This window comes from Nomascus leucogenys, chromosome 3 (genome assembly GCF_006542625.1).
Source record: "Nomascus leucogenys isolate Asia chromosome 3, Asia_NLE_v1, whole genome shotgun sequence".
In the NCBI taxonomy this organism is placed as follows: domain Eukaryota; kingdom Metazoa; phylum Chordata; class Mammalia; order Primates; family Hylobatidae; genus Nomascus; species Nomascus leucogenys.
The window spans coordinates 20,743,032-20,760,202 of NC_044383.1; the positions used below are offsets into that span (position 1 = coordinate 20,743,032).

Below are 17,171 nucleotides of genomic sequence, written 5' to 3' on the forward strand. Positions count from 1 at the left end.
TAAGGCATTCTTTAGGTATCTGAAGCCCAGAATCATGAGGAATCTGTACATACACAAAAAACCCAAAACACCAACAACCCCCCAAGCAATATATGTCTGCCATGTTACCGAGCAACACATTTAGTCATGATGAGTGTGATGGTTTGTCACATGCCTGGGGGTGTTTTCCACGGCTACCTAATTGAATCTTCAGATCAGTCCTTGGGTGGAGTGCTATTTTCTCTGCTTTACAGTAGAGGAAACTGAGGCTCAGTGAGGATATCAGTAGGCTATCCAGGCTCACCAGTGAGAGAATGAGAGCTCAGATCCAAGTCTGTGATTGCTCTGTAATACCATATTTCTGGGAAATTAAAGAAAAATAAAAACCTGCGTTCAAAAACAACCTTGAATATTATCTTTCCAAGTTTCATCATTTAAAAAAATGACAGCGCCTAATTCACAGTCCAAAAACTGTAGCAGAGCACTGAACTGAAGATTTTGAACTAACCTTCATTTAGAAAGGAAATGGAAGTAAGAGAAAGAATTCAAATGGAAAAGATGGGAATAGCCGACTTTGGAATTAGGCATTTTATTTAACTCATCAAATAATACAAGTTATTCCAGGAAACAACAATTAAAATGTATTACTTGTATTAACGATATGTAGAGCCACATTTCCAAGAAATCTCATGAAAATAAATTACTTGGTGGAATACAGCAAATAAATAGATTTTTTACAAACAATAACTCTGTGAATATTAGAAAAAAAATGTGACGGTTCTGGGGAAGGTGCCACGCGGTGCCGGGGGAAAATGGAACTTGAAACTAATGCCTGAATGAGATGTAGGAAACAGCAGCACGTTAGCAAAAATTAGTAACAGACATTCTAACTGCTTTCCTCCATCTCCCTGGTTTTAGGAGTGACTTCTCCCATCCCCGCCGAGAGAGGCTCCAAGTACCGCTCCTGACACCCACAGCCTAAGTGATCCACATAATGTGATAGCACCATCATTAGGAACCATGAAATTGCAATTCCTCAGAGAAGGAGCGCGATCGCTCAGTTACACGGAGAAGAGCGATTAATTAGCCGATCTCAGTTTAATGTGACTATGTACTACACGGGTTCTAATCCCACTCTGAAGCAGCTCTCGGGCCTAATGAATTACCTCTAGGAAGCTGAGCTGGAGCCAGAAGACATGACTCAAAATGAAATAAGCGAAATAAGATAAAAAGCCAAAACTTTAACATGGTATTGGGGAAAAGCTGTAGAAACCAAATGTGAGTCACCTAATTTTTCCTGATCCTGAAATGACACTATTGAGTATAAAATCTTATATTTAGACTCTATTTGAGGCAACTTGATCCAAATTGACTCATTCATTCATTCCTTCATTCCATAAGTGTTACCTTAAAGCAGTATTACTTTTTACAGAACGTGACGGGATGCTATTTTAGACCCATTTTTGGGCAGTTGCATCCTCAAACACCAGACAAAGCAGATTGAAGGCTGCAGGTGAAACCTCCATGAGGGTGGCTTAGAAAACAGTTCTGAAATGGGGATGCCTTCTTCCTGGAAACCTAAGTGGGATCAGGATTTTTTCCTTTCCCAAGAGGAGGATGTCTCTAAATCCAAACCTAGTTGGCACCCACCCTCCTTCGTGCTAGCACTTTTGTACTGAGCTCCCAAATCCTAGGCTTCACCTGAAACTCAAATGGATGGGTGCAGATATTGAGGACTGGTCTTTGCACACCGTGAGACCTCAGCTCTCTGGCCGACTAGTCTTTCCATTTCACAACTTGCTGGGATTCCAGATTAAAACTCTCTGAGTGCTTCTAACTCTGTTCTGTATTGATGGGGCTGCTTTTAGACTTCATTTCTAGAGCAGAGCACCTAGGGAGAGGAATACCTGGGAGAGAGATTGCCTTGCCCATGGTGGTTAAACCTACATGAGGGGACTGAAATCTCTTTGGATGCCAGTCCAGATCCCTTTTTAAGAAAAATGGGCTTGTGGTTCCAAGGCTGAGAGCTGGCACCACACACTGGTTTCTAAATCTCTGTCTTGGATTTTATCCAAGCGCATGTTCCTAACGTGCCCGTGAGCAGGAGGGGCAGGCGCAGTGTTAATGATCTAGTTTACTGATAAAGAACTAAATGCCCAAGAGGGTAGGTGGCTCACCAGGCAGGGCTGGCTACATAATTTTCAGGACCCACTACAAAATGAAAATGTGGGGCCCCTTGTTCAAATAGTAAGAAAACATGCTTTTTTCTTTCTTCCCCAGTCTCACTTTCAACTTGTCATGGTGTTTTAAATTTGCTAGTTAATGCCATTCTAAGTAAAGTCAAAATTTTAAATTATTAGCATGACTTTTACCATTCCTCTTTATATTGTGCAATGCCAGTTTTAAAAGGAAATATCCGAATATTGAATATGCATGTGGAATTACCAAGCGGCACACTGTGTTTCACGGTTCTCTCAGGAGGATACCTTGACCTGGCCGGAAGAGACAAGCTGGACTCCGGAAGGTAGAAAGAAGGAAGAGAGGGTCCTCTCAGGCATGGAGATGACCACATGGGGTGCTCTCTAGACATGAGGGTTCTCCCGGGGGAGTGTAGACCCCCACAGGCACCCCGGTAACTTGGGGAACACATAAACCCTCGAACCCATCTTCTGGCTCCCTTTCCTGTGAGCTGCTGGGCCCACGTTGTGCCCCAGGCCTAGGGCAGGAGGTTGAGCCAGGCATCCTCCCACAGGCCCCTGCCCCAACCCCCAGCAGATGGACAGCCCCCAGGGGCACTACAAATTTTGTAGCAGGACACGCGAGGTACTGGATCTGGGGAGGCTAGAGGCTCACCCCTGCAGAGTCCTGCACTGAATGTGCCCTGGGCTGCTAGCACAGGATGGGGACTGCTGCCATCATGCCCCACTCTGGGATGTTGTGGGGTGTGCTTGCCCCCCTCCCCCACAGGGTGTGCCTGTGCTCAGGTTGGGGGCAGGTTGGCAGTGGTTGCTGGGTGGGAGGCAGGGAGGTAGAAGCTGAGTGGAGCTGGAACTGTGGGGGCAGAGGAGCAAGCAGCTGAGAAGCAGATCCTGGACGCAGGGAGATGGGAGGCTCCACGCCCCCAGTTCACAGTCCACTGTCCCATTGGACTTCACTTACAAAACACGGTGACAAAGATAAAATTATTAAGAATTTGAAGACAGTGACTGCAGAGCCTTATTTCCCAAGCGTGGGGCCCTTCTGGGCACAAAGCCCTGTGTGGCTCTACTGGTCACACATCTGTGACACCAGCCCTGCAACCTGGACCACTTAGAAGCTCAGCTTACCAAGTCTCATGGTCTTCTAGAAGGTTCTACAAACCACAGGCTGCCATCTTAGCCTTTGGCTCTTACTTTGTTGGGAAGGTTCCCTTTGCACTACCATGGAAGGCTGGGAGCTAGCAGAAACCTACCTTCCTGAGAGATTTTCTAGCCCAGCTTTCCCATTTTGTGGATGAGGAAACCAAGGTCTGGAGCAGGGTATGACTGGCATATAAGGCCACACATCAGGCTACTGGCACAGCAAGGTCTAGAGCCCCGACACCTGAGGCCCAACTCGGCATGAAAGGTGCCAGACTCTGGGAAAAGACCAGAGCTCCACTGGCATCCCTACCACGCTGTTCCTGGCTGTGACCGCACTCCAGCCACAGCCATCTGGACCCAGGAGTGGTGTCAGGGTTCCCCTCCAGCTCTGTCACCCAGGCTGGAGTGCAGTGGCGCGATCTTGGCTCACTGCTACTTCGGCCTCCCAGGTTCAAGCGATTCTCCTGCCTCACCCTCTCGACTAGCAGGGACTACAGGCACGCGCCTCCATGCCCAGCTAATTTTTGTATTTTTGTAGAGACAGGGTTTCACCATGTTGGCCAGGCTGGTCTCAAACTCCTGACCTCAAGTGATCTGCCTGCCTTGGCCTCCCAAAGTGCTGGGATTACAGGTGTGAGCCACTGTGCCTCACCGAAAACTGAGTTTTTCTGTACATGTTGGTTTAATAAAAAAGTAACTGGAGAACTTTAGCACCAAGAGTGTGAAGGCCAATACTACTGAGGAGGCCCCCTGGCTCTGTGGCTGGGCCACAGCCCTTCTGAGCCTGAGGGGGCGAAAGACCCAGCCTTGAGTTGCTGGGCAGTGGGTGGGGATGAGGCAGAGAGGATTTGAAACAAAAGTTCCAACCCCTGGTGCTGTTTGAAGTTCCACTTCCTGGTGCAGAGGAAAGACGTCTCATCAGAGGCTGCAGTCATGGAATCTACTCCTGGACCTGTTACCAATTTGCTAGGTGACCTTCAGCAAATCTTGTCCCCTCTCTGAGCCCCCATTTCCCCATCTGGGTAGGCCACAGTGGCCCCCTAGGGCCCGCGAAGCTCCAAAGTTTTATAAATCTGAGCTCCTGGTTGGCCCACCCCATCGCCAAGGTGGCTAGCACTGAGCTCAAGGAATGCCAATCCACACTTCCTCATTTCAAAACGCTGCTCTTTCCAGCTCTGTGGGCTTCATCTCCCCTCACAAAGGAGTTCAGAGAGGCCGTCCAGAGGCGGAACATGCGGCTGCATTTGCTGGGATGCCCAGGCTCCTCTGTCCCTGAATGCCACGCACCCAGACATCAAAGTTTCTCTGCTGTCTGGGGGAGGATGGTGCGGGAGGAGGACCAAATCAGCCACGCGCCCCAATCTGGATTCTACTTCTATTTTCCCCTTTCCGCATGGGGGGACAGAGAGAGGAGAAGAAGGGGAGAGAAGCCTTTGAAAATGTCTGCTGCTCCATTTCCTCTCCGTTCACTGCTCTCTGCTTAGCAATTCACCTCGTCGGCGGGTCCAGTGACACTCCCGTGGTGCACCTCTTAGCCACTCGGCAACTTTTTTCCCTTTTATGATATTTTGGGCTCCTGATTGCCTGCCAAGTCAAACCTTTAACATTTAATAAGCAGGAGGAAAAAATCCTCCAAGTCGGCCCCGATCTAAACGGTCCCCATTCCTATCCCTGGCCTCTCCTAGGCCAGTCCTGGAAGTAGGGCCAGTGCTGATGGGGAAGTGTCAGGCAAGTGTCAGCCCTACTCAGCCTCAGCGGGGCTCCTTTGCTAATGCAGTCATGGGGATTGCAAGGAGGAATGAACATACAGCATTGTCCATTTGGAGAGGATTTTGCCTAGTAATTCACAGTGATGGGGCATTCATCTCAGGGGGCAGCGTAGAAGGTGGCAGAGGCACAGACATCGCAATGTGATTTTGAGACCCCGAGGGTGACCCTGCCCAGGATTGGAGTGAGTCAGGATTCTGGAAATGAAAATAGTTTTCTGACTTCCAGTGCTGTGAGACTATCTTCCTTCTTTTCTTAACTATCTTCTTCACCATGTGTCTTCAGGGCCTGGAACACCGTAGATGCTCAATAAATATTGATTGAATGAATTAATAAATCTGCTTACACCTCTCATGCTTCAAACAGGGAAAGGCTGGATTATTTAGAAGTCTTGTCGGGGACAGTAATGAGCTCATTGAAGCCCTCTAGTTCTCACTCGAGTTTCTCCCTTTCTTTAGAAATGCAGTGTAGAGCTCTGGAAGGGTGGGTGTGGATGAATGAGAGAAGATGGAAATTGAGCGGAGAGTCTCTGACGGCCACAGTGTCCCATCTGTGCCAAGACCCCTGGATGTGGCAGTGTGGGGAAGGTCTGCTCAGGGCAGAAAAGAATCCGTTTTGGGTCCTTCCCCAAATGCCACATTGTACATCACAGCGGATTTGGACTTCTTTTAGCCTCAGCAGGGCCAGAGGAGGGACACAATTTTCCTGCCCCCAGGATTAGCTGTCCAAACTCCAACTCAGCCTCCCTGCTCTTTCTCGATCCTTCTCAGCCAGGGCATGGCTGTGGGACCTGTCAGGAGACCCTCAACCCATTACTGCTCCTTGGCAGAGCCCATTCTCAGGCTCCCATGTTTGCCTGCATGCAGCCCTAAGCCAGAACGCAATCCTTAGAAGAACAGGGGCCTGGCCAGGGAGTGGGCTTTAGGGCAAGGCTGAAGGCAGCTGATAGGGGGCAACCTCCAGGGAGCTGGTCCTAGGGAACCAAGCCCCCCTTTCCTTCTAACCCTTCTCCCAAAGACCACTCAGGCTCCCTCATGTGGTGGGTCTGTCCTCCCCCAAACCCAAAATCTGCCCCCAGGAAAGGGTCAGACAACTCACTTAGAGGGATCTGTGGCTGGTAGGACTGAAGCTGTCTAGGGAAAAATGAATCTGCATTTTTCCAGTGTTACAGGGCAGACACCACAGGACTGCATCTCTAGGGGTGGGGTTTCAGGCATCCATCACCGCGCAGGACGTCACTGCGCAGGGGCCTGGCGTCCCTCAAAGGGCCAAGGCCTTGACCACTTCCTGTGTCCAGAAGAGGTGCAAACACGGGAAGGGACAGTCTGGTCAGAGGCTCAGGGAGTGGGACTGGCAGGCTTTGTTCTCTGCTGGTCTCCCAGCCTGTGGCTGATGCACCTCTGTTGAATTTTGCAACAGTCCCCGTCCCCCAAGGAGGTGGTGAGTCTTAGCCATGTTCTCGGCTCCTCTTTTGTGATGGGATGAGACAGGGGAGAGTAACGGGAAAATGTGGTACAGGATGCCGAAGTGCTTGTCAGAGCTGGGGGTATAATAGGGCCCCCACAGGTGTCAGCCCGGGATGCCTCTATGGCCTGGGTCCTTGGCAGAACATTCTGGCGAGAAACTGAAGCGGGAGGATGTGTTCATTCTCAACTCTGGGGCCTCGTCATGAAAAAACATTTCTCTCTAACTTAGGTGCTTTCCCTGGCAAAATAAGTGAAAAACAGCAAAGTTGCGGCAACGAAGTGGCACTGAGCTGGAGAGGGCCTGGGCTCCCCCAGGTATTGTCCCCTCCTGAACACACCTGGAGGAGGCCGGGGAAATGGGAGGGGGAGAGGCGGCTGTGCTGAGCGGCGCTGGTCCTGCCCCCAGGAAAAGCCCTGGCAGCTCTCGGCGGAGCCGCGTGTGCAGCCGATCAATACGGCTTCGGAGCCGCTGAGCTATTATTCACGCCAAAGGGCCTTGTTTGGATGAAGGGAAGGAGGGGGTGCGCGAGTTCATGGAATCACAGTCCAGAGCTCTGCTTCCTGGCGATTGCCCCCTCTGTGATGCCTGAGTTCTTTATGTAGCACGAGTAACGAGCGATTCCGGATGAGGAAGTGCTTTCCCCACAGCACGCTGGGAGCCCAGGAGCTATGGCCACAGGGGTGTGTGACTGGGGCAGGGGGCCCTGGAGAGATGCACCCTGTCTTTCCCCCTCTTTAGCTCCTCCTGAAGAACGGCAGTGATGAGCTCAGGGGGGCCTACTTGCCCTTGCTATACCCTGGTGCTGGGAAAACCCTCCATCTCTCACCTGTCCACCCTCTGCTACCCAACCCCCAACACAGCGTGCCCCATCCTGCCATCTTGCTTTTGCCCTGTTCGCCTCTGGTAAGCTGGCTCCTTGTTACTGCGCTGGAATCCCAATAGAGATGGGAACTCACTCGGTACTCCCTGCGTCTGCCCTCCTCCACAACAGGACACTAACCCTGGCTCAGTCACTCCTTTCAGGAAGTCTTGGCTCCAGTGACACACTCTTGCTGCCTGGGCCTGGCTGCTCTCATCCATCTTGGGTGCAATACTTGTGGCTTCAGGAGCTTTTCTGAGCTGTCCATGCAGTCACCTGCCCTGTTTAACAAAGACTGGCATCTGGTCTGAGAGCCACCTGACTGCTGACATTATGTGGCCAGCCTCTGGCAGGTGCCACTGGTCTCAGTCTGATGGGTCACAGGCAAAGTGAAACCACCAGAATATCTTTTGGGGGCTAGTTTAGAGTTAGAGAGTTACAGCATAGGGTGAGGTCGAGTTTGAGCTAGTCTCAGGCAGACCCTCAACCAGGGTCACTGGGAGTTGGACTGAGGGTGGCTCTTCACAGAGCCAGCCTTCCTTCCTTCTTTCTTTCCTGCCTTCCTTCCTTTCTTTTGGAAAAATGGCTCTCGGTACCTTTTCTGTTGAGGCCTGTGAAGGCCATCCCATGGGGGACAGATTGTCATGTGGCTAATTTATCCTGGATTGAAATGGAGGCTTGAGATCCCCCAAAGCCTGGCATGTCTGCTGTTCCTACACCCATAGTAACCAAAGAGGCTTGAGGCCAAGTCTCACCTGGCTCGTGCCTGCCGGGCAGTTACCTCCCATGCCATGGCTCCTGCAGGACCATCTGTCCTTGGGTGGGTGATGCTGAGAGATGCTACAATGAGCAAGGAACATGCACCACCTCTTCCCCTCACACCCATGGTGGAGCTACATAAGGGGCCTGGTCCCTCTGCGGATGGGAGAAAGGAACTTCCCATTCCCTGATATTGACCCAACACCCCTGCCCTGAAGTGTCAATGAACCAGGCCTCTGAGGGTGGCTTCCATGGTTATATAAACTCATCAAACAAACAGGGTGAGCAGACATAGACAGCAGCCATAGCATGGAGAAGGCCACTGACTTCCAATTTAGGATGAGGACGATGGGGCTCTGTCCTCCCTGGCCCTACAAGCTCATGGTCCATGGAAAAGAAGAGCCATTCACCAATAGCAACTCACAGAAAGGAAAAAGGACAGAAGGCCCATCTCAGCAAAGTGTCTCCCTGTTGCATATTAGGGAAGCGCTGTTTGTAATGAGCTCCAGTTGACTGCACGGAGATGCCCAAGACATACCCCCAATCAGACCCTCCCCAAACCAGCCAACCAGACACACATCTTCCTTTAAGACGTCTCTACTGGCTCTCCCGCCTGCCCACATCCCTGCAACCACACACCCAGCCAAAGGGGAAGGCAAGTGGCTTGGAGACTAGGCACTCATGGTGGTTCCTCTGAAACCAGTGCTGACCACAACCAACCAACAGAACTTGGCTCTGAACTTCCCCTCCACACACACGTTTCTCCCAGGAAAGCCACCTCCACTCCCAAGCATGGAGTGCCTCACTAGGCTAGCAGTTCAAACCAAAGGGATGAGGAAATCGTCACTTCTAGTTAATTCTCCACTACGTAGACAAACTGCTATAAATATTTATGATGGGAAATTTCATTATTTAAAAATTCTGCTCTAAATTTCCAGCTCACTCCATGAAGAACGCCTGCTGAACAGGTTGCAAATTAAGAACAATTATTTTTCTCTTCTGCATTTGAATATAACTTACAGCTAAAGTCATTTAAAGGGGTTAACATCAACCTTAATTAAATATTAAAGTGTGCCTGTACCTGCTGCTATTGTTGCCCCTTCGAATAAGATATAACCTATTTTTGACAAGTTTTCATCTTTCTCTGTGGAAGACGCTACATGAAACCAAATCAGTGGCAAAGAGGAGAGTAATGAATAATCTATTTCATATTCCAACAGTACCCAGAGCTCGGAGTGGAAAAATATTCAGTCAGATGATGGCAAGAGGCTGCTGGGGTACCACATGACACAGCTAATGTTTAAATAATAATAATAAAAAAAAGCGATAAACAAATCATTAGCCCTTAACAGTTGTTTAATGCAATTTGTTAATGAACGTAATGGTGGGGACTAATAATGAAAGAAAATAAAAACGTCTAAACAGGCGCCAAGTTGCTGGCAATGTGCAATTATTTCCTTGTCAAGTTTTTATGATTTAATGAGCCCCTCTGGGACTGACGGCTGTCAGTCAGTCGTGACTTTTTGACACCATTACAACTTCAAATACAGCAGCAGGCAGGCTGTTTTCCTCGGATTTGAAATACTGAAATGATCTGACAGTTTTAAAGAAAAGATGTGCAAAAAAAAAGAAAAGGAGAAAGAGAGGGAGAGAAAGACAGTTGCTTTTCCTTTCTTTCCTTTTTTTCCCCCTCCCTTCTTCTATGGGTTGATAATCTCTGGATGCTGTTTGGTAATGAAAACCCAATCACTGAGGTCATTATCTGATGAGGTTTTTGGAACAGGCAGGCTTTTTTCCCCCTCTTTATTTCTTTACTTAATGATAACCCTCAATGGGCTTGCCCCGCATGGGATGGCCAGAGCCGCACAATTTTGTTCACCATTAATTTCAGCCTTTGAAGCTCAGGGCTCAGAAGCAGTAGCAAAGCAAACCCCCCACCAAGCTGGTTCCAAAATAAGACAATCCAGCCTGCCTTAAACAGAATAGCAAATGGCCTCCCAGCCCAGGCCCGGCAGCTGACGTCAGGCCCGCTGCATTTGCAGGCATTTGCCTTCAACATGGATCATTTAAAACTCTTTACAACTTAAGAGACTTTAATTAAATTGCTTTTGATTCTGGAGTGGGGTAGCATCCACTTTATTTATTCTGTCAGGGAAACTGTTTAGTCTGCATGAATTTTATATGGCAAGGGCTTCCTTCTCTTCTTCCTCCTCCATGTCTTCATCTTCCCCCCAACCACTCCCTTAAACATCATTTTTAACAAGGGCTCCCAACTTGAGAAATATTCGTCAAAGTCTACACCCTAAGTACCTAGAACCTCTCACAGATCTGCTTTGCTATCTGCTTCAAGTTTGTGGACGTTATTCCTTTCCTGGTGGGGCAGGGAAGGAAGGAGAGCAATTGGCCTCTGCTGGGGATCCCCTAAGTCTTTTCTGCAGTGTCCAGGAGAACCAGGAAGGAGTTGAGGGACGCTTCTGACCAGCTTCCTCACAAAGCACTCACTTGTCTGGCCTAGGTGGTTGCTCTCAAGGAGGTTTGATGAAGCTGTTAGGCCAAGGGTTATCTGTTCGTATTCTTCCCACTCCCAAGGTTGAATTGGGGTAAAATCACAGGCAAGAGCTGATAAAGACATAGAACCTGAACAAAAAAAGCTATTGAGAGGTGAGCAATGCCTTCCTCCTTTCTCATTTTGTCTACTTCAACACGAACGCCACGATTCAGCGAAATATTTAGAAGGCGGCAGGTTTAGATGATCCGATCAATCTTGCTTGCTAGGTGGCCTTGGGAAGAGTCTGCCGCATCGTAGATGGGATGGCCGTGCAAAGTGCAGCTGGTAACTGGTTATACACTTTAGCTAAGATCAACAGTTTCGAAGGAAGCCACCAGAGGGGCTGGTGTAATACTCGACGACTATTCGTGTGTCGGAATGAGAAAAGGGTTGTTTGTTTGTTTCCTTGCTTTTTAATGGTTCTTAGATGTGGTCAGCATGTACAGTATTCCGTTATCAGAATACAAGATTCTTGCTGAGACGGATCCCCTAAGCCGACAGGAAAATTAGCATAGCTTCCTGCTCCTTCTCTGTCCTGCTTCCCTCGGCCAAAATCCCACACCATCCCTCCGAAGTAAAGGCTGCAGCTTTATTTACACAATACTAAATGATTTATCTGAACACATGCAGGCCTTGGCCTGTTTCGATAAGTGCAATTTCTCTGGTGGATTCTGCCATTCTGCATTTCCTCTCTAAACCATAATGGTTTTCTTCTGAGTTGGGAAAAATATCAAGCACTACATCCAGGTGATCTTGATCCATGGGCACAGGTGGTTAGCATTTTTGATGAAGAGAACAGGTTTGCTTTTCAAGGATTCAAAGCTTCTAATTATATTCCAAAGATAGTACGGACCAGTAAGTGCCTATGAAGTCTTGAGAAAAACACATTCTGCTTTGTGACTACGGGGGAAACGACCTCAGCTTGGGCAACTTTTAAGCCTGATCACAAATGAGCTCATTTTGAACGCAATTCCTGGTTACCTCAGACGGAAAGAAATGAAAAGAAAAAAATCACAAAGCATATTAGAAGTTTGAATACATAGTGAATTCAGGAAAGGCTTGCTAACATTTGTTAGTTAAAAACCCAAGCCATTCCTTTTGTAACAATCTGCCATCCTCTATTCTTTTAAAGGAGGTTAGGGAACGTTTTCCGTGAAGTTTATCTCTGGTGGACCCTCCTATAGGACTCTCCCATATTTATAATCACATTTGAAATTTCACACTGATGGAGTCATGTTCTTGCTCTTACTGAAATATTCATGGTCTCTTTACATACTGGAATGGATGTGGAGAGAACCTTGTCAGACCTTTGGCATGTATGAGGACTGCTTTTGGCAGTGCAGATATTAAAACCGAAAGGATACAGAGATGCTTACACAGGTCAGGGAAGACGAGGTCACAATTAAATGCTGTACCAGGGCTCACTTTGCCAGCAGATTCTGGGGAGTATGGGATTTGGGGAAGGCAAGGAAATATTTCTTGTAGCCAGTAATCAAAGTTGTGAACAGTGAATAGTGGGCAGGCTCAGCAAAAAAAATATTTTTGGGTTTAAAAAAAAAATTATGCAATAGAAAAACAGGGAAAGTGCTAAGTCAATTTCCTGTACAACTGACATTAAATACCGACCTTTACAATGAAAGCACTCAGGCAGGTTGATGACTATATTCATGAGGCCTGTGTCGGAACAGGGCTGGCTTGCTGGACTGGGTCACTGACTCCATCCCCTGCTTTTTGCTGCATTTTTATCCTCAGACATCACAGAAGAGCTTTTCAGCAACAAGAGGCGTATGACAAACAGAAGCTCTCGTGACTGACTCATCGTGTCCTCTCCCAAACCACGGCCCTTGACACGTCCAAAGGGCTAGGAGGAGTGTCACTGGGGCTATTTTGGCTAGTTGATGACATTAGCAAAAAGGTAAATAAACATTCACCTTCCCCTCTAAAAAACGAATCTGGGTGAAGACAAACCTCGAAAAGGAAACCAACCCACATGCAAACAGGAATAGAAAATATTTTTACACTCTTTGCACTTCAGCCCAACGGCGGTGAGGGAGAGGGAGGGTCACCCGGGGCCTGTCAGCGCAACAGAATGATTCATGTGACCATTTTGTCTTAATTACTCAGAACAAGCTGTTGTTGCTGTTTATCAAGGGAGAGCAGATACATCAGTGTCTTCTGACAGAAAAAGTGATCGCCATCAGGATGGTGATGACCACGACGATCCCTAGGATGACGAGCAGGATGCGGTTCTGGATGATTCTAGGAGACAGCAAAGGAGAAAAAACACACACAGATAAGTGGAGGGCCTTCCCACAAACGCCGTCCGCCGTCCGAGGCCAGGTTGGCTAATCAAACAGCAGCTTCGCAGGTGGGGGTGGGGAGCGTGTGTGTGTGTGTGTGTGTGTGTGTGTGTGTGTGTGTGAAAGAGACATCACGCAGCTTTCTGGTTCCACAAACGATCCACGAGGAAACGAAAGACTCCACACGATTGTCACGCTGCCCTCCGAGAAATGCTTACTGCAAAGCTAAGGCGAATCAAATGGCTTTCTAGGCTCAGAAAACCATGTAGCCTCTTTAAGTGATCAAGGGCCCCTTGCGAGCTTCTCTTTTTAATTTAAAAGGCGAGACAAGCTTCATTTTTTGCAGTGTTTCCTGTTAAAGTAAAAGACTCCAAGGAAACACATGTCAGTAAGGTACTTACCTGCACAAAAATACCTGGGGAAAAGTAAAACAGAGACTAAGGAAGAAAAGGATGGGATTAAGAAACAAGTGTCAAATGTGCAGCTTAGGCTATGAAACCGTCATCTGTCACTGTGGCTCATGCTCTGTTACGCTAGGAGGAAACGTTACATTTGCTCCATAGCAAGAAAGATGGAAATGAGAAATATACAATGTACTCAAGGTGCCTGTTGTGCGTCTGTTGCTGGGCCTTCACCTCCAGGGATTCTACCCTCCCTGGGTTCTGGCTGGGCTGCATGCTGATGGGGAACCAGCAACTCAGAAGGGGGACCAGAGTGGAGACACACGCTCCCAGATGCCTGCAGAGAGCTTCTGATGAGGTTGTTTCATAATTTGTTACCTCATTCGGAGAAAAGAGGTCGAACATCAGAATGCTTTGTTGAGAGTTTCAAAGGGAACCTAGGTCAAACAGCCGTGCCCACGCTCGCTCTCACAGAGCCGCACGGAAATAGAGACATAGGCTGGCTGGCAGTCTAGCCAGCTATCTGTCCACCTTAAAACCCCACGGCAAACCCCATCCAACCCTCCTCCAAATACCAAGCAGCAAAAGGCCTGCTGCCCTACTCCAGTCACCAAACACTGGACATGGGTCTTCCATGGGGAGGAGCTGGGGGGATGAAGCCGGGCCCCCCACGGAACAGAGAACCCACACCCCTACTTTGTATCTTCACACACACAAAAAAATCCTTGCAGGGTATTTGCAGCCTTTTCTAGTTCCTAGATGAGTTTCTCTCCTGGAAGGATGACATCAGGTTGTAGTTTTAGTCGGATTCCTCCTCACCCATCCCCTTCTTCTCCAAACCTAAATAGTTGAATGGAAACTGTCATATCAGACCAACCCACTCCCTTGTGGCCCCCTAAAAGGACCAGCTCTTTCTCCTCCTGACAGGTAACAAAATGATCGCATTTGCTGACACGTCTTCCGCAAAACTGCCTTAGTGCCTCTGTCCACTCTCCTCGCAGGAGATGAATGGTCCACTTGGTCCTCATTTATCACGCAAGGCTCGGCTAAGATCTGTCTCGTTTAGTTCTTCCCTTCCCCACTAGAAAGACTGCATTCCGACATTAATTCTTCTGTGATGACAGCTAATTCAGACTTAACAGGCCGTACTTACTCAAGAGGCAGGAAGATTCTCTGTCCCCCAAATAAATAAATAAAAACAGGACTTCATGGCTTATTATAGTGAGGCTAATTATGAACACTGATCGGTGCTACTTGGTGGCTCTGTTTAAAACCCAAATTGATTTTTTCCCCCTTTTCTCTGGAAGGGACAGAAGCCTTCAGAACAGTCCCTACACATCCCATTTGGCCAAGTCACTGTCAAAATCTCTATTTACCACAGTCACCCGCATCAGACTTGCAAAAGAAATCAGCAAAATTGAAACTCAGCAGTGAAACAGATTAAAAGCATGAAAACTCTTTAAAATTCTGCCTTAAGTAATCTACAGTAGTGTGTCTCTTGTACAGCTTGGTGACAACCATTTTATTTGTGGGTTGAGGGCCCCAAGGCATCCATGATGCTAATTTAGAAAGGATTAACTGTGGGTGTTACTTGTTCAATCTGAGGCACGGTAAGAAATATGAATACACACAAATCCCTAAATCCTCAGCTCTTCCCTAGCCTTCCTAATTGGGCTTCACCCCCTCTTTGGTGCACCCACAGGGCCTGGCGGCTTCCCCTCCACCACCCGCTCTGTTGCTTCCAAGGGCCCAACCTGTGTGGACTGGGACCATGTGGAATTCACCTCTACCACCCAGCACATGGCACAGTCGCTGGCACACAGGTACTCAAAAGAGAACTGCCCAAAGAGTGATCATGAAAGAATGCAGTCTCTGGTGACTGTAATCTTCCATTCAAAGGAGAATGGAGAAGAAGTCTGTGCAATTAATTTGCAGGAAAATCTCAGGAAGTCTGCATGGAAAAGGTTAAAGTTCAAAGTTGAAGCAAGCCCCGCCAAAGATGAAACTTCCTACCATCACACCTTCTCAGCACTACTGGGTCTTCTCCCTGAAGCTAGAAGGAACTCCTGTGCGCTGGGTGGGGGCGGGGTGTCAGCAGGAAAGGGCATTTGCTTTCAAATCAAATGCTGGCAGACATTTGGGAGGAAGAGTAGAGGGGGGTGGGGAAAGAGTTGAAACAGAGAGAGCTCTAAGGAAGCTTGACTGGCTGGGTCGTCCACCCAACTTTGGACCTGAAAGGAGTTGTGCAAATGTGATACCCCTCAGGACCAGAAAAGTGAACTCTCAGGGCATCTGGGTGGATAGGACTGAGCCAGTTTGGAAGGGGGAAATACAGGCTGGCATTGGTGGGCCCCATCTGTGAGGAAGCTTAGGTGCAATCGCAGCCAGGGGCTGCCGGCCTGTATTGCTGTAGGCAAAGCAGAAAGGAATGCAGAGTTTGGAGACAATCAGAAAAACCAGCCAGGCCAAGGGGTTCCCAGCTAGTGAGATGGCGGCGAAGGAACTTGGGGAGAAGCCCAAAGTAACTTCCTCCTAACTTTGGGCAAGGGGAGGGCTTTATGTTGAACTAGGTCTGCAGCAAGCCGTCTTAATCTCCCTTTTGAAAATGCAAAGTGTGTTTACCCAGTAAATAATTTAAGAAAGAATATACACTTGAAAGAAGACATCCATTGAAACAGCCAGGCTAAATTGCCTCCAGGCAAAAACTTGTGCATTTGCATGCTGCATTCTATTAACTGAGCACACTGTGGCTTTAAAAGAATGCAGAGCCAAAATAAAAGGAATGTGGGCCCGAAACATCAAGGATTCTCCAAGTTTACATTATGAATCACAGTGCTGTTGATACAAGATGAATTAACCATTTACTTTGAGGCTGAACTCACAAAGTACTATTGAAAGTACTGATCCCCATGTGGAACCCAGGGAGTGGTTAATCTTTCCATTGCCAGTCTCCTCCCGGCCTGGAAACGAGCTCCTGCGTGTGGCAGCCGGAATCACAGAAGGCTGGTTCCAGTGCAGGGGGCAGGCGCGGCACCTGGCACAGTTCTCTGCTCTTGCTCGAGGAGCCCAGGAATTCCACTGGAACAGGCATTACGAGTGTTCTCCAATATCCAGTTCTCCTCTACTTCCAGGCATGGACTGCACTCACCTTAATGTTAGGCGTGGTCATGGAGCTAGCTTTGGCTAAAGTAATGAGAGCAAAAGTTCTGAGTGTCACTGCCAGCTGGAGGCATCTAACTTCCAGTGTTTGTCTCTCTAGCTGGCTCTTCCTGCGGTTTTGATTTGGGAAGGGGGGTGCTGTATTGTTCCAGAGAGTGCAAGTTATAGGACGGTGGTAACATCTTCTGCCTGGATCCTGCAGTCATTATGTAAAGGGCCACTGTCCTGGAGATGCACCTGGACTCCCAGTTGACTTGCATTAAGCCATTGAGGACTGGGGGTTGTCACTGCCGAATACCATAAGCTATTTTACCCTGAGTGATACGCTACTGTCCGCCTCTCAGATAAGACGAGGCATCTGGCCAAGCCAAGAGAGGCTCTGGTTTCATGTATTTCAGAAGCTAGGGTATGATGAAGACTGATAAGATTTTTTTTTCCTTGAAGAACAGGTTTTTGCCTCTTGGTTTTCAAAAGCTGGGAACCTTTTCTGACCTCTTGGTCACACTTTTCACTGAAGAATCAGGAGCTTCTTCTAGCCAATGCTCCTGTGTATTGATGAGTGATGATATCATGCATGAGGCCTCACCAGGC

At 48.3% G+C, this 17,171-nt stretch overlaps 1 protein-coding gene across 5 annotated transcripts in view; it reads right to left on the minus strand.

The window, feature by feature from the left end:
- The window catches only part of VTI1A (vesicle transport through interaction with t-SNAREs 1A), a 463,936-nt gene that overhangs the window by 78,200 nt on the left and 368,565 nt on the right, over positions 1-17,171 (minus strand). For 2 of the 5 annotated variants that reach the window (XM_003255475.3, XM_004087536.3), the window contains one exon: positions 557-12,979. The exons of the other annotated variants lie outside the window; for them this stretch is intronic. In XM_003255475.3, the coding sequence (XP_003255523.1) occupies positions 12,886-12,979 (94 nt within the window). In that variant the 3' untranslated portion in view covers positions 557-12,885. Of the gene's footprint in view, positions 1-556; positions 12,980-17,171 lie in introns of those variants that run through there. 5 annotated transcript variants of the gene reach the window in all.